The sequence below is a fragment of the Pelobates fuscus genome, chromosome 5 (assembly GCF_036172605.1).
Source record: "Pelobates fuscus isolate aPelFus1 chromosome 5, aPelFus1.pri, whole genome shotgun sequence".
In the NCBI taxonomy this organism is placed as follows: domain Eukaryota; kingdom Metazoa; phylum Chordata; class Amphibia; order Anura; family Pelobatidae; genus Pelobates; species Pelobates fuscus.
Window position 1 is genome coordinate 341,778,706 of NC_086321.1, and position 23,303 is coordinate 341,802,008.

The 23,303-nt window shown below is 41.2% G+C and overlaps 1 protein-coding gene across 2 annotated transcripts in view; it reads right to left on the minus strand.

Annotated features, from left to right (window-relative positions):
- INTS10 (integrator complex subunit 10) overlaps nt 1–23,303 on the minus strand; it is a 32,450-nt gene that overhangs the window by 4,865 nt on the left and 4,282 nt on the right. For both annotated transcript variants that reach the window (XM_063455806.1, XM_063455807.1), the window contains exons 2-14: nt 20,175–20,242; nt 18,843–18,946; nt 17,369–17,508; nt 12,851–12,932; nt 10,397–10,537; nt 9,180–9,351; nt 6,263–6,432; nt 5,493–5,626; nt 4,860–5,013; nt 4,092–4,174; nt 3,182–3,337; nt 2,385–2,493; nt 1,370–1,449 (exon numbers count right to left, since the gene is read on the minus strand). In XM_063455806.1, the coding sequence (XP_063311876.1) occupies nt 1,370–1,449; nt 2,385–2,493; nt 3,182–3,337; nt 4,092–4,174; nt 4,860–5,013; nt 5,493–5,626; nt 6,263–6,432; nt 9,180–9,351; nt 10,397–10,537; nt 12,851–12,932; nt 17,369–17,508; nt 18,843–18,946; nt 20,175–20,242 (1,593 nt within the window). The remainder of the gene's footprint in view (nt 1–1,369; nt 1,450–2,384; nt 2,494–3,181; nt 3,338–4,091; nt 4,175–4,859; nt 5,014–5,492; nt 5,627–6,262; nt 6,433–9,179; nt 9,352–10,396; nt 10,538–12,850; nt 12,933–17,368; nt 17,509–18,842; nt 18,947–20,174; nt 20,243–23,303) is intronic.

Genomic DNA, 23,303 nt, shown 5'->3' on the forward strand with positions numbered 1-23,303 from the left:
TAACCACAGTTGTTTAAAACCCTATAATCTACTGCTTCCCCCGTGCCAATAATAATAAGGTGTGCAAAAAAGAAACATAAAAGATTACTCTCGGTGCCCCACTGGCGCTCTCGAGACTCCAAGCGACCATCTTTTCGCAGCGCCAGCTACATCTGGGTACTGCGACCCATAAAGCAACATACCCGCATTCCAGTAACAGCTTAGTACGCAGCCGAGAAGGTCCGCCGGAGAAAAGGGCACTGCTCGACACCATCCTCAACCCTGAAGCGACAGGTACCCCAGCTCCATGTGACAGACGGCAAAAGCTGCTGGACCTGCTGCTAACAACCCCACTCATCCCCACAAACCCTGGCTGTGAACGCCTTTAAATGGACACATCTAATGCAGATAATTAGCGCAGTTACTCACCTACTATGCCATAATCTGCCTGGTGGCAAATGTTTAACTTACCTGTTTTTACCACTGTATATTGAAACCTATATAACCCAGTAATGCCTGCCTATTCGCTTACCTACCTAATCATTTGACAGGATTTTATTTTGTTTTCTCATGCCAGCCCTGGCTTGTAATGCTCAGCCTGAATGTAACTATATAAAGGTAGGATGCACATAGCTGCTTGGTTAAAGCGACTTACCCCAACCAGTAATTTGATCTCAAGCTAAATCGTTTTAGACAGCATGTATAGCCTGATGTTATTTTTCTCTTGATATGCCTGTCTATGCTCGCTCTTGAATCTCTATACTCTAGCAAAGCACAGCAATTACGATGCTCTACTATTGCCTGCTTGCAAAGTTAACCAATTGTGCACTATATAGATACTGAAGCGACGTTCCTCGACATCACTATTAACTTTACTGAACAAGATGTTTTCGTTAATCGACATAAAAATAAAAATTAGGCATTGTTATCCAGGAAATGTAACAAACGATGTATAAACCCTAACTTGTATGTCACATTTCCCTCTCTTCGTTATGTACCCCATTGCACATGCCTTAATAAAACAAAGATTGACAAAAAAAAAAAAAAAAAAAAAAGATTACTCTCAGAGTAGCCTAGTAACATAGTAATGTACCCCAAATGAAAACATTCATTTGTTTAATTATGCATAGTTTCATTGGGTTTATCTAAAAACAGCTTGCAAAAAAAAAAAAATACATTCTTCAGTGCTGTTCATTTTATAAAACTAGGAAGGACCTGGTTGTCTCTGCCACGATTAGAACCAACAATACCTATCTTGGGCGATGTAAATGAGATTGGCAGGTACACTTTGCTATCAAAATATATAGATCATATGTTAACCAACCTGACGCTTACTCTGACATCTACTCAGATATTCACAAAAAAAGTCACTTTTACAAAATGTACTCACCTTTAAACATGCTAACATCAGTTGAAGACAATAAGGCATAATAGATTTACTTGTACAAGGTAAAAGTTTTAGATCAGATCCTAAAACACAAAAGAAAAGACAAGCCCTATAAAACCAGAACATTTGTGGTAAGGCAAATAGAAACAGTTTAGGTTTTTCCACAGGTAGGCAAGGTGGACGGAGACATAATACAAAATAAAAATATGTGCAGAAAGGTCATATTCATGAAACGTCAAATACTCTGCTTCTACCGGATTAAATATATCAGAATCATTCATTGTTAAACCAGAAAAATTCAGTGGAGACTTTGAAAATTGCACAATGCTCAATCTGGCCTATTTCTGTCTGGGCAGTACAAAAGACTTAGGCAAAAGAAAACTATGGTCAAAAACACTCAAGGTTGAATAAGAAGAAGATTTATTGGAGAAACACCGCAATGCTCAAGCTTGACAAAGGCCTCGTTTGAGGACGAAATGTTACCTTGTCTCTCCAATAAATCTGCTTCTTTTTCAACCTTGAGAGCCTGGACTATCCTTTTCTTTTGCCTATTGCTTGACTGAGGATTTGCCCACCTCGGGTCCAGTTATGCACTTGGGATTGAAAGAAAAAAAAGGGGGGGGGGGGGCAGTTTTCCTACTCTAGATTCAACTAGTCAAGGGTTGACATTAAGCCATACCTGAACTCTAGGGCAAGGGTAAGCAACGTTCAGAACACGTGTTGTAAACATCATCTCCCCTGATGTTTTGCCAGCATTATAGCATTATAGCTGTAAAAGCATCATGGGAGATGTTGTCCATGACATCTTGAGTGCAGTGCTGAAGGTTGCCTACACCTGCATGGGCATGCATATATATATATGAACACAAAAAGTACCAACTCCTGGCACTGCACAATGATACTCAGTGAAGTCATTTCAGTGGTTTTCAATTTCAGCCCACGCACAATCAGACAAGATTACATGAGCCACAGATCAAGTAAAGAATACACACTTTCAAAAGATTCAAGTAACACGAACCTTTTCTGAATTTAGGTTTTACTTTTGGTAGTTCTTCTCGGCTCTTGGAGATCTCTTGTGCTGGGGGCACTATGAAATTGATTATTTCCAGGACTTTTTCACATGTCAGCTAAAGGAAGGCACAAAATAAAAAAAATTACAAATTAGAAACAGAAAATGGTCAGGCATGTATACAAGCTCAATGTCTTACAAGATGGCGACCGTATCCAGCCGTGACATACCCAGCTGTCATTTTTCAAGGGATCTGACTATTTCGAACACATGTTCTGAACTCAGGACATAAGTCTACATGTACCAGTAATATGCGGACCCTGGTCAGAAAATGTTTATGGTTATTTAGTTAATAGAGTTTGTGTGGGTATTATTAGTGATGCTCCAAGCCTAGAAAAGGGCTAAGCGTTGTGCAAGAGGTATTACTAAAGCAGCTGAGATATACCATTTGGTCTGCCCTGTTTTCATGTATTGGTTTGCCAGTTTGAAAAGACCATAATCACATTTTGTTCACCAGAGTTGTGTCAAGTACTTATACTATAAAATTGTTCACACTCGAGAGCCAGTGGTTCCCAACCCAGTCCTCATGGAACCCCTACCAGTCCAGGACTTAGGTATTACCCAGTTGTATCCAAGGTGTTTTTAGAAAAAAAACAAAAAACACCTTGGACACAACAGAGTAATCCCTAAATCCTGAACTGGTAGGGGTTCCTTGAGGACTGGTTTGGGAGCCACTTCTCTAGACTAAGCATTCTGCCAGAAAAATCTAATTGGACATTTTCTGTACAATGTCTAGGTGTACATACCCTATACTCTCCAAGGGAAAAGTGACAGGATGCAAGTTGAATCAGGGCTCGCTGCTGCTCCAGAGTTCCTTGCCCAATGATCTGTTGTGTAGGAGAGTGAGGGCCTTGCAGAGCTGCCATGTGGTGTAGGCTGGTAATTCCTTTCTTATGCTGTCCCTTTAAGGAGATTTAGACAATATGATAAACAGTTTAAATATGGTCCATTAACCTGGTTAAATTGTGGATTGGAGTTTGTGAAAAATTACAGATTTCAGGAGCATAAACAATCGTTATCTGGCAACCTCACAAATGTCAAGGACCGTATTGAGGTCACTGCAAAGTCCATGGTTATCTGTTGTGGTGAATTCCTATCTAATGCAGCTGACCCATTTTCTGTGTAGCTTGGAAATTTCTAAACTACCTTACTGTATGATTTCGGGGGAAAATGTAACTTGCTGCAAACAGAAATAACAAAATTGAGAGATGGAGGAAATAAAAGGACCTCATCAATTGGGGCAGTTAGTCAGATTGTAAGACTGCAATTAGCACAGCTGCCACAGGAGAGAGGTAACTAAACAACATGACTACTCTGCCATGAGAGGGGTTCATTCGAGAGCAGACTACTCACTTTTGCATATTTTCTATAAGAATCCCCAGGTTCCACTTCTCATATATGTTCCCCTTGCATTACTCTAGTTAGCCTGTTTTATTTTGAAATAATTTGTATAAAGATGTAGCTGTATTAATTCTTTGACATATATGTGTTACAATTGCTGGAGCTTTTATTTCTTAACACTGCAAAAATGGACTTGCTACATGCTTTTCAACTAAAAACATTTAAGTGATATAAAATGAATGATGTATCACTTGCCTTTATTGCTCATTAGGAACAAAAACACACAAACAAACAAACCTAGAAAACCTGGCGTACCTGGTATATCACCATATCAGTAAGGAAAATCCTTAACCACAGCCAGGTGTCAGTCTTCCACGGTAAGCAAATCCTGGAGAATTCTAAACATGCACCAAATTAAAAACAAAAACAAAAAAAACAAACAGCTATTTATACTAGTGCTTCACACATTTTCCAAGAATCTAGGACTCAGACAAAATGTTCCGTGTTCTAGTGTTTTCCTCTCTCCATAGTGTGTTAACAAATCTTAAATATCTGACCACCACATTTACGGTAACTCTTCCCTTACTGTGTTATGTTCTTGTCCCTTTTTTATTTATATTTTTCTACATGCCGTTTCTATTTAAAAAACGTTTCCCCTCTTTTTTTTTTCCCTCTTGCGGTTTATATTCCCCTCCTTGTGGGTGCTGCTGCTGAGCTAATTAGGGTGAGTGCCCCTTGATTTCCACCTGTGTGGGATTTGTATTGCCAATATAAACCCACCACTGACTCACAGAGCGTGCTCACTGGAGTTTGCTTGAAAGTAGGCTATTTCAAGTAGTCTCTTTTAAGTAGGAGTTCAAACAACAGGAGTTTCAACTATAAGCGAGTTTAAACCAAGAGGGTAAATATTATTTTGCTCACTTGTGTTTTTGGTAACTGGGGATGAGTGCTAGCAAGATTTACTCAGTGCACATCCTGCTGCACGTATGCATATATTTCCTGCCATCTTTTATAAGATAAAAGGGAATACACCAAGTTATACTAATCTAAGGATTGTGTGTAATATGGTACCGAGAACTTTACCTTTGTCAAGAGCCTCAGAGGAATGCAGCAGGTCCCAACATTCCCTAGCCATCTTAAAGCATTCTAACACTTCATTGGGGTTAGAAAGGTCATTCTTGTGAACCACAACATGACGATTTCGCCCTTTGCCACTAAGATCTTCATCATCTGAGCTCTGCCAGAAAGAAAGAAAAATAACAAACAAAAAGTAAATAAATTACTAACTAACTTATGTTTACGAACTTAATGTCTGCACATGGAATGGAATGAGCAGATAAAAGTGTTTAATTATAAAATACGGCATGCCAAACCTTTTAAAATGTATACACTGGTTATAAGAAACTCACCAAACATTTCTAAGTAACATATGCTGTTTAATATCTGTCCCGTTGGCTCTCACAGAGTACAGAATATAACAACTTTCACAGAAAACCAAGTAATTCCTTAAACAGAAATAGTTCCAAAAAGGGTGCTAAATGCACATAAAACGATCAAATGTCTGAAAAACAAAGTTTCTTCCTAAAAGCATAAAGCCGACAATGATGACAAGCTATTCGTTATTAATTACAAGTCTTGTGTCCCTTTAGTTTGTGCCTGAAAATGCATCAAATCTCCATACAAAACAAAAACTGGAATTAAATTCTACACAATTACCATAGTTTTCTCTCTGCTCTCTGCAAGTTTTCTTCTTTTGTGAACATGTTTAGCAGGATTAAGCTCAACGTCACTGTAGACATTGGAGAGATCATCCAGGAGAACCATAGGCACTTGGGTTGAAGCGTTTGGGCCTTAAATGAGTGATTAATATTAGAAAATTACAAAAATATTTTCAGAAGATAATGAGTAGATAGACAGGAGTAACATATGTGTAATAAAAACAAATGGACAAAAACTAGTGGTACAATGTTAAGGCATGGCTTTATTAAGAAGTATTGAAAAAAACAAAACAAAAAAAACATACAATGGCTGAACTGCACAGTTCTAAATATGTTATAAACATTCAAATAATTAATATAAATGCCAAGACTGCTACAAAGTTACAAATACCAAGTATACAAAGAGTTACGGAGAGGGGTAGTCAGAGTGAAAAGCTGTATGTGAAAAAAGAGTCATAAAATATCCAGAATTAAAAAAAAAAAAAAAAAAGGGTACAGGGTAAGTAAAAAAAAGAAAACCCTGCACAGAGAGATATAATAAATAGGATGCAAATGGCCAGCTTACTAATCAGAGAAACAGGCATGTCGCTACTGATTCCGTATCAAAAAAATAGTGCAGTATAAACTAGGCAAAAAACTTGGGTTATCAAAAAAAGCAGTGGCATCCGATGAGTGTTTATTTGAAGAGCAATTGAAATGTAAAGTGTGTTGCATTCAAAGGGGGGGGGGGGGAAACACATGGATATGAAGAGATAAGTCTATACCTACCTTGGAAGAGTGACGGCTGAATGCTGCTGATGTACTGGAAGACATTCTTGAAAAAAACAAGGGTTGTGGAATAGACGACCTGACTTTTGTACTTTGCATGGGCTTCATTATCAAAATTGCTGATGTACCTGCACAGTTCTTTCACACGGTGAAACAAGTCGCTGAAATTCCTGGACGAATTAAATGATACATTACTATCCCAATAAAAGATGTATGTCACAGCATGCTGAAATATTCGCTTTACTGGTTCTTAACGTTATTTGGCAAGGATGCGTATTAACCTCCGTTACATCTTCAACAGCTATATGTATAGCAATTATATATGCAATATATAATTTCATTAATTCTGCAAATTCCCAACATTAGTCTCTTTCCAGTATGAAGGGCTCTACTTTGCTGTGGGGAAGGTACAGTCATTAAAATAAACTAGTTATTGTGTGTGGTTGCCTGGGACCAGCATGGATATGGCGTGCCTGTTCCAACCTTTGGGGACCCCCTGAAAAAAATATGAGAACTTCATTTTGAGTCCTGACCCAGTGGTTAAAAACAAATGTTCTACATGTTGCATTTTTTTTTAATTCTTTATTTTATTGTGCTTGTGAAAAAACAAAGAGGCATGCAATGCCACAACAGCAGTTGCTCGCCGATCAATTCAACACTTATAAACATGTGTAAGGCATACATTAACGGTGCACTTTTTATATTATAAAGTAGAATAGTCACAAGAGAAATCTCAATGTCAGCTAAAAGATAAGATAAAGTCGGTACTGAAGCAGATTGAAAATGCTGAATTAGGGATAGGAAGTCGTGTGAGAATTTGCTCAAGTGGGATAGTTCCCGTAATACAAATTATATAGAGACTTATATAGAGGCTCAGGGTGTCAAGTTGCTAAGTGATTCTTTGGACAGGGCGACCCCCCTCTGCAGCGACCTCGGATTCTCTAATGGTGTGGGCTAGTGAGTGCGCGAAGGTTGGCAAATGCTTGAAGATTAAACCAAGAGCTGAAAGTACTGGCCCAGACTAGCTAGAACAAACCATCTTACATTTACCCACCTAGCTAAGCTTATGCCTTATGGTAGGGAAGTCATGAGGTGAAGCTTGAACAAAGATGCGCTTTTACTGAGTCAGAGTATGCTGTGCATTTTTAAAGGGAGATAGGAAAATAACAGGAAAGAAACATACTAAAGGGTATGGCAGGCTTATTACTTCTGGAGGGAGCCCCTGGGTGGAATCCAGTGGACAGCGAGACTACAGAGAAAAAAGTTGTCTAAATTGAGCATATAGGCAGAGACATCAATTAATTGCAGTCAGCTGTAGTGAGTAACCCAGGGTCTTTCCTCACAGATCAGTCCCAGAGCCAGTCTCAGCCTATGCCTGCTATGGGCACGACACAGTCCCAGAGTGAAGAGGTACATTGCTTGTCGCCTGGCCAAGGTGCAGTACAGCAGGTTGGGGCACGTATCTTGTGTGGGTTGCTGCTCATCCCTTCAGGTCGTGTTTGCGGTCCTGCTTGTGTGCGCTTGGGTGGGGTCTTCAGCGCCATTTTTATGCTAGACACTGTTCGTCTCTTGATCCGCCGCCAAGAGGGGATTTGTGCAGCTGGAGATGCCGATCGCTTGGGTGGAGAACGTTTAGGTAAGTGGGCATCTTTATGTGGCAGGGTGGGCTGGAGCATTAGGTATTCTAATTTCCGCCAGAAGTTAGAGAAGTGTCTGGCTATCCTAGCGAGGATATCGCTGGGGTCTTTGTCGGCGCCAGGGATCCACGTGGTCGCCGCCATATTAGGCAGGGTTGGATGTGATCCGCTTGCACTCGTGTCCCCAAGTTTGGGAACCCTCCAGGAATAGGCCGGGATCACCCCGCCGGCCCAAGATGGGGGTTACGGGGCACTGGCATCCGCTTATTAGCCACTGGGCACTTCCAGTACAGGAGTTCGGCAGTCACTCCCGCCCCGGCGCACCCTAGGCCGCACTCGCCATGGTGGAGGTAGGAATCCCCCGGCAGTTCGCATATCACTTGCCAGCATGTCTGTTGTATCAGGTGTGGAGACCTTTGCTTGTTTTGCCCCCAAATTGATCTGTTACAGGTTTTAAAACGCTGTTTATTGCAGAGCTCTGGAGGAGCTCAACACAGACACGTCTGCCCTTGTTGACTGTTAGGCCCCGCCCCCCTAGATGTTGCATTTTTGAGTCTAGGTCTAATACAATGGTTGTCAATAAAAAGTCGGACAATACGATTTAAATGTATCATATTTACTGTTCCTGTGGTCTCATCTCTATGAATACAGTGAATTTTATTTTAATTAAATACGCATCCAAGGAAACATCCCAGTGGAAATAAAATCTCCATTAATCTTTCCCATGTGCACATTTATAAAATGCAACAATTTACCAGGCGTGGATAACCAGAATGATTTGGTTTCAGTGGCACCTTGGGAATGGACAGAAATTTTGTCAAGCACACTTTTAAACAGAAAGAGAAGGATACAAAAGGTTTTACATATCTAATGCTGGTATATAATTAATAAAATGTACAACAAATAAATAAATAAAATTCTATATAACATTCTCATTTGATTACCGTCATACATGGTTGAGTAGACCAATAAAAACCAGAACCAATGTTTGGTAGAGTACTTACATAAACTTTTTTTTTTGTGTGTTTAAAACTGGATAAATCACTCTAAACCCTAGCAGTTGTATAACCATATGATTTTATGCGCTTTTCACATTTTTCTAATATTTCAATGTTCATGTCCATTCTGATGGTGTTATCAGAAGAGCATAGAATTGTTAAAATAAAACTAAAACAATATTGAATTTTGCAATTGTGATGCAACCATCAAAATGCAACAAAGATGTTTTATACAGTAACAAAACATTCTAATTGATGCAACATTTGCTTTCAAACAATTACCTTGTTCCCTTATCCATCTGCCATTCACACCTCATTCCAACTACAGACAGGATCTTAAACAGTCTTTCCCAAGGGTCTAATATCTGGGAAGATTTCTCAGTCAGGCCTTCAATTATGTATTTCTGGGAGTTACGTTTTGTAGGTGATAAAAGGTCAGATGCTTCCTGTGTGACTGGATACAAGTAACCACATTTAAATACCAAATAACTAAGCAATAAATGAGAAAAAACTGTAAAAAAAAAAAAAAAAAAAGACTGAAAGTGTTTTATTACAACATATAACAAAAACACAAACAATAACAGAAAATGCTATTTTAAGTTCTATGTAAAGGTGTAAACATGTTAATAGAACAAAATAAAGACAAACATAATATTGCAGACACACAACACCCTAGAGACAGATACATTGGATCTGGCACACAGAATTTGTGCCCCAGATTGGGAGTACCACCCTATACTGGTACACAGTGTTTTACCCCAGAGCCAGATTAAATGGCTCTTTAGAAGGCAAGCTCTATATGATACTATTATTATCTCACATATATTTGGTTAATATTGCACCATTGGGGTTTTAGATGTTTGTTTTTACTTCTATGAGCATATTCATCTAACCCCTGAGAAGAGGGTTTGTGTTACCCTGAAACACACAATTGCTACAGATTTGAGCAAATCTTGATTAGGCTCTACATCATGTGGGTGTGCAAATTTGGAGTTCATTATACCAAACCTTGCTATATTACATCATAGTGTTACACTATATTTTTCTGTTGTTTTTCTCTTTGATTTGAGTGCCCCCTTCCTGTATATACTTCTATTTATGTAAAGGGTGAGTGTCGATTTGATAACAGTATTTTGTTTTTAAACAAGCAGCCCAAGCCGCTCTCTGCAGTTTAGGATGATGTTTCAGCTTTAGCCCAAGCACTGAATGGCAAAGGGCATAGCTGAGCATTCCCAGCCTATCCCTGACCCCCAAAGCTGGCATGAATTACTACAGCTGAGGCAATTATACAATGGAGGCAGGGTAGCGAGCACCCAGAGGACTCGCATTCAGAATTAAACTGTTAATGTTTAACATTAAACCTTGGGATAGCGGTGAACTCCAGGCACTATAACCACTTTAATTATATGAAGTTGTTAAGGTGCCTAAAGATTAAAATAAGCTTCAATAAGAAAAAAAAGTCACAATTATGTTACTTAATAAAGCTCTGATATTGTTACCTTGATGCTGGTTGTCTATCTGTGGCGAACGTGTGACATAGTTAATATAGAATTCGGCAGCTTTGTTGAGATACTTATAGAGCAGACTGGCAGGCAATCGAACGTCCAAGTTATTAATAATGAGAGGAAGAACATCACAAACTGTTAAGGAAAATAGGGGATTAGTAAAAATAACACACTAAGCCAGGATTACAAATATACAAACGATAGAAAAATGTAATTACCGGTACTTTAATTGACGGCAGTTACTTCACTAGTCTCTTATATTTAGAATAGCATTATGCCTCTACCACGCATGCTTAAACTCCTTCATGGTGTTAACCTCTACCACTTCAGCTGAAAGGCTATTCCAAGCATCCACTACCCTCTCAGTAAAGTAATACTTCCTGATATTATGTTGAAACCTTTGCCCCTCTAATTTAAGACTATGTCCTTGCAGCGGAGAGGTAGTATAATCCACAGGGTCTCCGCTGGTAGACAGGAAAAGCAGGTAATAATCCAAGTAGGCAGATACAGCATGCAATAATCCAGGTAGCGTTATAAGAATCCTTCCCTCCCAAGAACTAGACGACACATAGGCTGGGAGTCAACTGAGCCTTTAATCACAGGTCACAGTATTTATGGGATTCACCATGCAAGGGGTTTCCCTACTGACATTACAGGGGTTGTACAGTAAGGGACTACATGGGAAACTGAACAACCTGGACATTTCTCCCATCATGCACTGCTGTACGAGAGGGATACTCCCACTAGAATATACAGTTAAGTGGATTATCCCTCCGTACAGCAGAACCAATATTCTACATGAAAATACATAACTTTTATAATATTCGTTAGATTTAAATGAATGGACGTTCGGTAGATAGCTGGGGTCTGAGCGCACATTTCGTGAAAGTACCGCTACCACTCAGATCCCAGCTTAAATAACCGAACGCCGCACGAAACACACATTATTTCTAAGTTACATACAAACTACTGATTGACCTTAGGGAAACACATTACCGAAGGACCGGGGCTCCCGAACGGCTTGGAAGTCCAGCGGTATTCGTGCCGCCGAGTAGCCGATTTTAGTTCCAGGCGCTCGACGACCAAATACTGCTGGGTTAACAAAGGATCCAAGATGGCCGACCGCCGCGTGGTCGGTAGCTGAACGACGGCCACCCTGAATCTTCTTAATTACCGATTGCAACAATGTTGCAATCCTTAAAGGGAGCTACACGACCTCCTGTGTGTGGTCTCCCTTCGGTAGTTTGTTCGTTTCACGAACAGTGTTGAAATTCACTGTTCGTGAAACAATTGCATGAATGCTGGCGGTTTTCATGCCGCCAGCATACGAACGCTAAAGTTGACCTGAACCATATTACACATACATACGCTTGGTTCTTAAAGTGGTACACACATATTTAAACAACATAGTTTTAAAGTGGCTGCTTTTGCCACAGTCCTCTTGTTGTGGTAGTTTTTCTTCTTTTAAATATAGTCTCCTCCTTTACGGTGTTGATTCCCTTTATGTATTTAAATGTTTTTATCATATCCCCTGTCTCGTCTTTCCTCCAAGCTATACATGTTAAGATCATTTAACCTTTCCTGGTAAGTTTTATCCTGCAATCCATGAACCAGTTTAGTAGCCCTTCTTTGAACTCTCTCTAAGGTATCAATATCCTTCTGGAGATATGGTCTCCAGTACTGCGTACAATATTCCAAGTGAGGTCTCACCGGTGTTCTGTACAATGGCATGAGCACTTCCCTCCTTCTACTGCTAATACCTCTCCCTATAGCATTCTGCTAGCATTTCCAGCTGCTCTATTACATTGTCTGCCTACCTTTAAGTCATCTGAAATAATGACTTCTAAATTCCTTTCCTGAGATGTTGAGGTTAGTAGGGGATCAAATATTCTATACTCTGACCTTGGGTTTTTACACCCAAGATGCATTGTATTGCACTTAACCCACATTAAAATTGAGAGAACATTCTGGGGTACAAAATCAATCAGAACTTCCATATAATATAAGTCTAGTCATTTTATAAGAATGAATAGACATTAGTGCATTAACATAGATAGAAGTGCTTTGGGGAACAGGAGTATCCCTTTAATCTTTGTATCGCAACATATATCCCATAGGCAAATAAAGTACTTATAGCAGGCATCCTTGCTTCTTCCAACAAGAGTGAAAATGCTTATGATGATAACATTTACAACAAATAATTACAATTATTACTTAATCCTTTTATTCTACGTAAAGGAGGTGGTTCCTTATAAGCAAAGATTACTTCAACTGTTGCCCTTTTAATGAATTTTGAAAACTATATGGTGTATTATTTTTACACTAGGGCTTATGGCGTTACCTAAGATTTTCTGCAATTGCTTCCATTCCTTGGTGCAAGCATCAATAAAGGCAGAACACCAGTCCTCTAAGGAAGAAGAAAGAAAATTCATTCTCTATTCAACTTACCAAACAACTTTCTGAAACAGTTTACTGGCGACTCCTGATCTTCAATACTCTCAGCTTCTAGTAACGTTTCACCCAAGCTAACCTGGTATGGGATAATTAAACAGAATACATGTATAGTTAATTACAATATACTAAAAGCTGTAATTACTTCATCCTGAGGGTGCTCCCCCCCCCCCCTATTTTTGGACCCCATAAGTTCCTTTATGACGCATTTATTATTTCTGGCCAAATACTTTATTGTGGCTTATTTCTAAAAGGTTACTGCAATCTTGAGTAACTCATATATAAGACATCATAGACTTGCGTAAGACTGTTTTGGATGCAAAGACTGCTCCATATTTTTGGATCAACCCCATATTGCATTCACTAGGTCTCTTGCACTTAATATCACTTTTCTTTACAATTATGATTACGCTATCTGCTCCTATTTCCTACTTAACATAGCTAAACAGAATATATATATATATTAAAAGGAACACTCCATAAAAAATCCCACAATTTTTTTTACGATATACACTGATCAGCTGCATTAAAACTACCTTCCTAATATCATGTAGCTCCCCCCCCCCCCCTTGTGCTAGACATTGACTCCACAAGACCTCTGAACATGTCCTGTGGTATCTGGCACCAAGACATGAGCAGCAGATCCTGCAAGTTGCAAGGTGGGGCCTCCGTGGATCTGATTTGTGGTTCCAGTACAGCTCTATCGGATTGAGATCTGAAACATTTTTAGGGACAAGGCAACACCTTAAACTCTTTGTCATGTTAGTTAAACCATTCCTCAATTTTGTGCAGTGTGGCAGGGTCCTGCTGAAAGGGCCACTGCCATCAAGGAAAACCATTGCCATGAAGGGGTATGTGATCTACAATAATCTCTGGGTAGGTGGTACGTGTCAAAGTACCATCCACATGAATATCAGGACCCAATGTTTCTCAGCAGAACATTGCCCAGAAAAACTGCCTCCACTGGCCTGCCTTTTCCCTCAGTGCATCATGCTACTATCTCTTCCACAGGTAAATGACGCACATGTCCTCATTCATGGTGCTATCGGCGGTGGACATGGGTCATCATGGGCACTCTGACCAGTCTGCGACTACGCAGCAAACTGTGATGCACTGTGTGTTCTGACACGTTTCTATTATTGCCAGCATTAGATTTTTTAGCAATTTGAGTTACGGTAGCTCTCCTATGTGATTGGACCAGATGGGCTAGCCATTCGCACTCCACATGCATCAATGTGACTTTGGCACCCATGACCCTGGTACACCAGTTGTCCCTACTTGCACCATTTTGGTAGGTACTAACCACTGCATTCTGAGAACTCCCCACAAGACTTGCCATTTTTGAGATCCTCTCACCCAGTCGTCTAGCCATCGATATTTGGCACTTGTCACAGTCACTCAAATCTTTTTGTTTGACAACTTGTTCTGCTTCCAACACATGAATTTCAAAAACAACTGTTAACTTACTGCCGAACATATCCCCACACCTAGACAGGTGCCATTGTAATGATACAATCAATGTTATTCACTTTACCGGTCAGTGTTTTTAATGTTGAGGCTGATCAGCGTATACTACCAGAGGAAATATGCATTTGTTTTGCACGTGTTCTTTGGTTGTATATGAAATCTTGGCTTGCAATAGCAGCAGATCTAGAGTTTGCACCTAAAGGAAGCCATTTGTTTCTTCCCCGACACAGACTTTCAGTGGCCGTGTAATAAATGACTTCTTAATGAGCTATATTGCAGGCAGGTGTTCTTGGCAAATGCCTAGCTCCTGAATTTAGCACACACTAATCCATATTAAAGGGACACTTTAGTCACCTGAACAACTTTAGCTTAATGAAGCAGTTTTGGTGTATAGAACATGCCCCTGCAGCCTCACTGCTCAATCCTCTGCCATTTAGGAGTTAAATCCCTTTGTTTATGAACCCTAGTCACACCTCCCTGAATGTGACTTGCACAGCCTTCCATAAACACTTCCTGTAAAGAGAGCCCTATTTAGGCTTTCTTTATTGCAAGTTCTGTTTAATTAAGATTTTCTTATTCCCTGCTATGTTAATAGCTTGCTAGACCTTGCAAGAGCCTCCTGTACGTGATTAAAGTTCAATTTAGAGATTGAGATACAATTATTTAAGGTAAATTACATCTGTTTGAAAGTGAAACCAGTTTTTTTTCATGCAGGCTCTGTCAATCATAGCCAGGGGAGGTGTGGCTAGGGCTGCATAAACAGAAACAAAGTGATTTAACTCCTAAATGGCAGTGAATTGAGCAGAGAAATTGCAGGGGAATGATCTATACCAGGGGTAGGCAACCTACGGCACTAGTGCCATGCACGGCACTCGAGGGGTCTTTCCACGGCACTCAAGGCTGCTAGAGCCAAACAGGGTCTGGCCTATCAGGAGTCTCAGTGAAACTTCAGATATCTGCTAATACAAAGAGGTAGTGATGGACAATCCTCAATTTATGCATTGCAGCACTTAGAGGAAGTGATCTCAGCACTTGTGAATGGGAATCCACACTGTAGTAGAGCAGCCTGCAGCTGCTGTTGCAGCTCCTGTCCTTGACCTGTACCTGCCCAGGCTGGTCCCCACTGGAACCCAGGGAAGCCACCCACACTGCTAGATATACACAGACCTGCAGAATAAGCCTCACCTCATACAAATAATATGAACAGCCCACACCCAAACATACACACAATCCCCACAAACGCAACACCACTAACAATCTACATACATGCACACAATCCCACATGCAGCCTCTCACGTGCAAAACCCCAAACAGCCCCCATACACTACCTAACACACAATGTGACATATCCATCTACACACAATTCCACAAGCAGCCCACATTCATATGTATCATACACGATACCATAAACTACTAATGAACATATACAATATAATAGCTCATATACGCACAAATACAACGATACAAAGCAATTACAGTAAAAATAACACAAGCAGAATACGGCAGCATACACACCTAAATTTAAAAAAATAGGATCGGCAGGGCCGTTTGAAGGAATTTGGGGGCCCCAAGCAAAATGGTCATGGTGCCCCCCCCCCCCCCCCCCCGCACACAAAGCCTACAAGAATCACAGCATAGCCATACAGTTTAAGTTCACCCACACTTTATATAAATAAAAAAGGTTTACAGTGCAAATACTGCTGTTGCATATAATGTGCATAAAACTTCCCTGTGTTCTCCTCACCCCCCTCCCTGTGTTCTCCTCATCCCCCCTCCCTGTGTTCTCATCTCCCCTTCTCCTCACCCCCACTCCCTGTGTTCTCCTCATCTCCCCTTCTCCTCACCCCCACTCCCTGTGTTCTCCTCATCTCCCCTTCTCCTCACCCCCACTCCCTGTGTTCTCCTCATCTCCCCTTCTCCTCACCCCCTCCCTGTGTTCTCCTCATCTCCCCTTCTCCTCACCCCCCTCCCTGTGTTCTCCTCATCTCCCCTTCTCACCCCCCCTCCCTGTGCTCTCCTCATCTCCCCTTCTCACCCCCCCTCCCTGTGCTCTCCTCATCTCCCCTTCTTCTTACTACTCCCCCCCATGTTCTTCTTACTACTCTCTCCCCTCCCCCTGTGTCCTTCTTATTCCCCTCCCCCTGTGTCCTTCTTATTCCCCTCCCCCTGTGTCCTTCTTATTCCCCTCCCCCTGTGTCCTTCTTATTCCCCTCCCCCTGTGTCCTTCTTATTCCCCTCCCCCTGTGTCCTTCTTACTCCCCTCCCCCCCCTGTGTCCTTCTTACTCCCCTCCCCCTGTGTCCTTCTTACTCCCCTCCCCCTGTGTCCTTCTTACTCCCCTCCCCCTGTGTCCTTCTTACTCCCCTCCCCCTGTGTCCTTCTTACTCCCCTCCCCCTGTGTCCTTCTTACTCCCCCGCCTATGTTCTTTTTACTCCCCCACCCCTCCCTCCCTCCCTATGTTCTTCTCACCTCCCCTTCCCTGTAGCGTGGCCGAGCTCAGGGTGCACTTCCTGTCAGTCCGGCCGGGAACAGGAAACTAAATCTCCTGTACCGCGTGGTACCCAGCCGGACTGACAGGAGGAAGAGGAGCTCGGCCACGCTACAGGGAAGGGGAGATGACGAGAGAGGCAGTGCTGCAGCCGCCTGAGGCTCTCTATAGAGCGCTCAGGCGGCTGCATCCTTATAGAAATGGCGGCCCTGCTTGGAGCCCAGGCCAGCTCTGGGCCCCAAGCAATTGCTTGGTTAGCTTGCCTGGTAGCAACGGGCCTGAGGATCGGCACGCTACGGGACATCACAATCCTATATCGGCACAGTGCTGCTAAAAGGTTGCCTACCCCTGATCTATACACTAAAACTGCTTTATTTAGCTAAAGAAATGTAGGTGACTATAGTGTTCCTTTAACCCCTTAAGGACACATGACGTGTGTGACACGTCATAATTCCCTTTTATTCCAGAAGTTTGGTCCTTAAGGGGTTAATTAGCTCCTGTTTGGCATGCACAAAATAAACATGCCGATATCGGTCTTCTTTGAAGCCATCATTCCTTACCCCATGTTGCACCACTGTTTCTGGGAAGCGTCTCAATAGAAGAAGAAGCATCTCTGCACGTTCAAGAGTATTAAAACACTGTTCAGTAGCTTTCAATAACATCTCACATTGCACTCGTCCAGGAAGGGCTTCAAAAAGACCTGTGAAATAATATATATGGCTAGCATATAAAAGGAACATCAACATTGGCACATTATTTGCATCTACTAATATATATCAATTCCTAAAGAGATATTATGGGACAAAGGTCTAGATGTGGAGCAATCAACAAGACCATTTTCTTTGGTCTATGGTGATTGCTATGTATTAAGACTTTTAGCCCAGAATTGTCATTCATACGTAAAATAAACCCATATTTACTTTACCAATGCACTGGTACAGACGGATACCCCATATAAACATATACCTGCACTCACATTCACTGTCCCTAAACAAAAAATGCATTCATTCATGCATAAAGTTGTGGACGCTGTTCACTGGTTCTAAACCAAAGTGTCTGGAGCTGATTGACCAAAAATGGGGGTCTCTACAGCACCTGTGGCCTGGCACAGTGCTCAGTAATGCCAATGTGGAAGTTACATTTTTGCATTAGCAATATTAATTTTGGCCAGATTTTACAGCCATCCAGTAGTTGAATATGGGAAGGTGACACACAGACTAATGGCACCATAACTACTACATCATCATGAGGTGCTACACAGCGCCTTTAAATAGTAATCCTTTACTCAGCTTATATGTTGGATGCATTTGCAACAGCAATATCTGAAGTATATGTGACAAAAGAAAGGATCACTGAAGAAGTTTGAAGTGATGAAGACAACATGGATGTATTTAGAATCTTCAACTTAAAGGGACACAATAGGCACCCAGACCACGTCAGCTCATTGAAGTTGTCTGGGTGCAATGTCCAATTTTTGCAGGAGGAATGTGGGTGAAGCCTTACCCAGTGCCGAGGGACATCAGCGCTGGATTCAGGTTACTGACTAAAGGGTTTTAACCCCTTCAGTACTGCGGGGAGGGGTGTGTGAGGGAAGGGGGCACTGTAGGAACCTATAATGTGAGGCAAACGGCTTTGTTTTCCTGGCACTATAGAATCCCTTTAAGACTGCTTATATTTACAGTAAATTACTGTTCACCTGGACTATAAGTAATCCAATCCTTGCTGTCTGCCACCAGGTGGTTAATTCCGCACCTGATAGGATAAAAGTTATGCAGTATGAGACTATGGCGAATATTGTGGTTGGGTCCTACAAAAAGAGCTGAGACATACGGTGCATGAACACATGTAGCACTTTTTGTAACATTTATGAAGAGTTGCTTATCAGAGCAGCTGAAGATTGTTCGTAGGTATCAATATAAAGATTGAGCAGAAATCCTGATACTTATCATGACAGCTCAAAGTGTTTGATAGGAACAATAACATCTGTAATCTTGCAGGAGTGTGAGTGTGATTAGATAATGTAAGAACACCTGCCTCTTAAAAATTGTGTCTGCTTGTCCTGAGAATCATTGCGGAGAGCGGCTGTAATTACACCAATTTCTCTCCACACTACTGGCTGGTCTGGGAAATTCACAAACCTGACAAAAAAAAAGAAAAAGATAAGGAGAATCTCTCAGTAACACCGAAAATGCTCAGAAATAAAAAGATAACACTGCAATCAGCATTTTGTAAGAACTCAAGATCTGAAACGGAAAAGTACAGTTATAAAAACAACCTCTTGCTCACATGTAATTTGTAGGTTTAATCAGTATATAGTAGAATGCTTTGAATTCACATATGAATTACTAAATTTAGATAAAACCAGCATAGCTGGAACTGCCATTCTTGTTTTGTCCTACTTTGTGCAAGTGTGTAAGTGTGTCCTTAGTTCATTGTTAATTGAATAAAACAGTCCATATCTAATGAACCAGTCTCAGATGATCTATTAGCTCACATGTGATAAATCAGTCTGACATTTTATATTGGTCCATATCTGATAAATTAGCATACGATTTCATATTGTGAAACACAAACAATAAGAAAATGTTAAATGCCAAATAAGAGGATGAGCTATTTCCCTAATTTGCAGTTGTTTCAGAAATGTCTACATTTAACCATTTCAAACTACCAAGATAAGGTGCATTTACATGAACATAACCCAATTCATCAATGAATATTCACAAAACTTAAAGGAAAACTATAGTCACCTAAATTACTTTAGCTAAATAAAGCAGTTTTAGTGTATAGATCATTCCCCTGCAATTTAGGAGTTAAATCACTTTGTTTCTGTTTATGCAGCCCTAGCCACACCTCCCCTAGCTATGATTGACAGAGCCTGCATGAAAAAAAACTGGTTTCACTTTCAAACAGATATAATTTAGCTTAAATAATTGTATCTCAATCTCTAAATTGAACTTTAATCACATACAGGAGGCTCTTGCAGGGTCTAGAAAACTATTAACATAGCAGGGGATAAGAAAATCTTAATGAAACAGAACTTGCAATAAAGAAAGACTAAATAGGGCTCTCTTTACAGGAAGTGTTTATGGAAGGCTGTGCACGTCACATGCAGGGAGGTGTGACTAGGGTTCATAAACAAAGGGATTTAACTCCTAAATGGCAGAGGATTGAGCAGTGAGGCTGCAGGGGCATGTTCTATACACCAAAACTGCTTTATTAAGCTAAAATTGTTCAGGTGACTATAGTGTCCCTTTAATAGTGCCTTAGTATGACAATAGCTAAAGTGTGAAAGATATCATTACAGCAGAATATGCATTAACGAAGAAAGGTTTAGGATGAAAAATAAAGGGCTGATACTACACTCACATGTCATATAACAGTCTCCCGGCTGACGCAGTGCGTTCGGCATTCCTTTCAATGCTGTACATCTCATACTGTAAAAAGAAAAGTTATTGTTAACAATCACTAGTATATTAAGACAAAGCAATCGGTATCCGAGATTTCCGAAGTACTTTATTGATTTTAAGCTCCAAGAACAAAGCTTTTTGAATTATTTTGGATGAATTTTCGAAACCATAATCCATTAGATACCAGTGAACGGTAATCCTCCACTCAATGTAAGCAGTGAAACTGAACTGCTCCTCTCGGCCAATGAGCTGGCCCTGCTGTGCAGAGCTTGGCTAAAGAGAGCCAATGCAAGCACCTAACTAGGCGTACACAGCTATTCTGCAGAGAGTTGCATCTTATGTACCCAGGTAAGAAGTCAAAACATTTTGAATATTTACTGAAGTTTGGTTGCATCAGGACACTCCTGGCAACATAACCACATTAGTGCACTGCAATGGTTTACTTTACTTTTTGCGGGGACTTGAAAGATGTGTGTGGTTTTATAGGCAGTGCGCAAATTGCCCAGCTGACTAGTGTGAAAAGGCGCCCTATATGTTAAATGGAGTCCTGAGAAATCAATAGCTTATTTATCTGGAACATTTAAATCAGTACACATAAGCCACTTCTAAAAGTAAAAATAACGGGGTTCGGTACTGAACTCATGCTGCACGCTATGCATACAGGTGGCACAGAAACCGGTCATAAAGCCGATAATGGAATGCTTATTTCACTAACAATTTTTAAACAGAAGACAGCTTGCTTGCTAAACACTGATATTAAGATATTGTTATTTATATAATGATACAGGTTTCCTTATTGTGGTTAGATTAGAGTCCTTTTTTGCATTGATTAAAAAAAAAAAAAATAGAATAAAAACAAACAAAAAAAAACTTAGATCGGCCCTTTAAACAGAGCAGAGGCTCATTTCAGAATGTTCTCCCAGAATAGGCTAACATTAAGTTCTAATATCGCCATGAAGGCATTACATACAGGGTGTATTATAAACAATATTATGACCCCCAGCTCTTAGTGTGATGTCATCCCATCCATACACAGTGTATTATTATGACCCCCAGCTCTCAGTGTGCGGTCAGTGTGATGTCACTCCATACACAGTGTATTATTATGACCCCCAGCTCTCAGTGTACAGTCAGTGTGATGTCATCCCATACACAGAGTATTATTATGACCCCCCAGCTCTCAGTGTGCAGTCAGTGTGATGTCACTCCATACACAGTGTATTATTATGACCCCCCAGCTCTCAGTGTGCAGTCAGTGTGATGTCACTCCATACACAGTGTATTATTATGACCCCCAGCTCTCAGTGTACAGTCAGTGTGATGTCATCCCATACACAGAGTATTATTATGACCCCCCAGCTCTCAGTGTGCAGTCAGTGTGATGTCACTCCATACACAGTGTATTATTATGACCCCCCAGCTCTCAGTGTGCAGTCAGTGTGATGTCACTCCATACACAGTGTATTATTATGACCCCCCAGCTCTCAGTGTGCAGTCAGTGTGATGTCAGTCCATACACAGTGTATTATTATGACCCCCAGCTCTCAGTGTGCAGTCAGTGTGATGTCACTCCATACACAGAGTATTATTATGACCCCCCCAGCTCTCAGTGTGCAGTCAGTGTGATGTCACTCCATACACAGTGTATTATTATGACCCCCCAGCTCTCAGTGTGCAGTCAGTGTGATGTCACTCCATACACAGTGTATTATTATGAACCCCCAGCTCTCAGTGTGCAGTCAGTGTGATGTCACTCCATACACAGTGTATTATTATGACCCCCCAGCTCTCAGTGTGCAGTCAGTGTGATGTCACTCCATACACAGTGTATTATTATGACCCCCCAGCTCTCAGTGTGCAGTCAGTGTGATGTCACTCCATACACAGTGTATTATTATGACCCCCCAGCTCTCAGTGTGCAGTCAGTGTGATGTCACTCCATACACAGTGTATTATTATGATCCCCAGCTCTCAGTGTGCGGTCAGTGTGATGTCACTCCATACACAGTGTATTATTATGACCCCCAGCTCTCAGTGTACAGTCAGTGTGATATCACTCCATACACAGTGTATTATTATGATCCCCAGCTCTCAGTGTGCGGTCAGTGTGATGTCACTCCATACACAGTGTATTATTATGACCCCCAGCTCTCAGTGTGCAGTCAGTGTGATGTCACTCTATACACAGTGTATTATTATGACCCCCAGCTCTCAGTGTGCAGTCAGTGTGATGTCACTCCATACACAGTGTATTATTATGACCCCCAGCTCTCAGTGTGCAGTCAGTGTGACGTCACTCCATACACAGTGTATTATTATGACCCCCAGCTCTCAGTGTGCAGTCAGTGTGATGTCATTCCATACACAGAGTATTATTATGACCCCCAGCTCTCAGTGTGCAGTCAGTGTGATGTCATCCCATACACAGAGTATTATTATGACCCCCAGCTCTCAGTGTGCAGTCAGTGTGATGTCACTCCATACACAGTGTATTATTATGACCCCCAGCTCTCAGTGTGCAGTCAGTGTGACGTCACTCCATACACAGTGTATTATTATGACCCCCAGCTCTCAGTGTGCAGTCAGTGTGATGTCACTCCATACACAGTGTATTATTATGACCCCCAGCTCTCAGTGTGCAGTCAGTGTGACGTCACTCCATACACAGTGTATTATTATGACCCCCAGCTCTCAGTGTGCAGTCAGTGTGATGTCATTCCATACACAGTGTATTATTATGATCCCCAGCAGTCAGTGTGATGTCATCCCATACACAGTGTATTATTATGACCCCCAGCTCTCAGTGTGCAGTCAGTGTGATGTCATTCCATACACAGTGTATTATTTTGACCCCCAGCTCTCAGTGTGCAGTCAGTGTGATGTCACTCCATACACAGTGTATTATTATGACCCCCAGCTCTCAGTGTGCAGTCAGTGTGATGTCACTCCATACACAGTGTATTATTATGACCCCCAGCTCTCAGTGTGCAGTCAGTGTGATGTCAGTCCATACACAGTGTATTATTATGATCCCCAGCTCTCAGTGTGCAGTCAGTGTGCAGTCAGTGTGATGTCACTCCATACACAG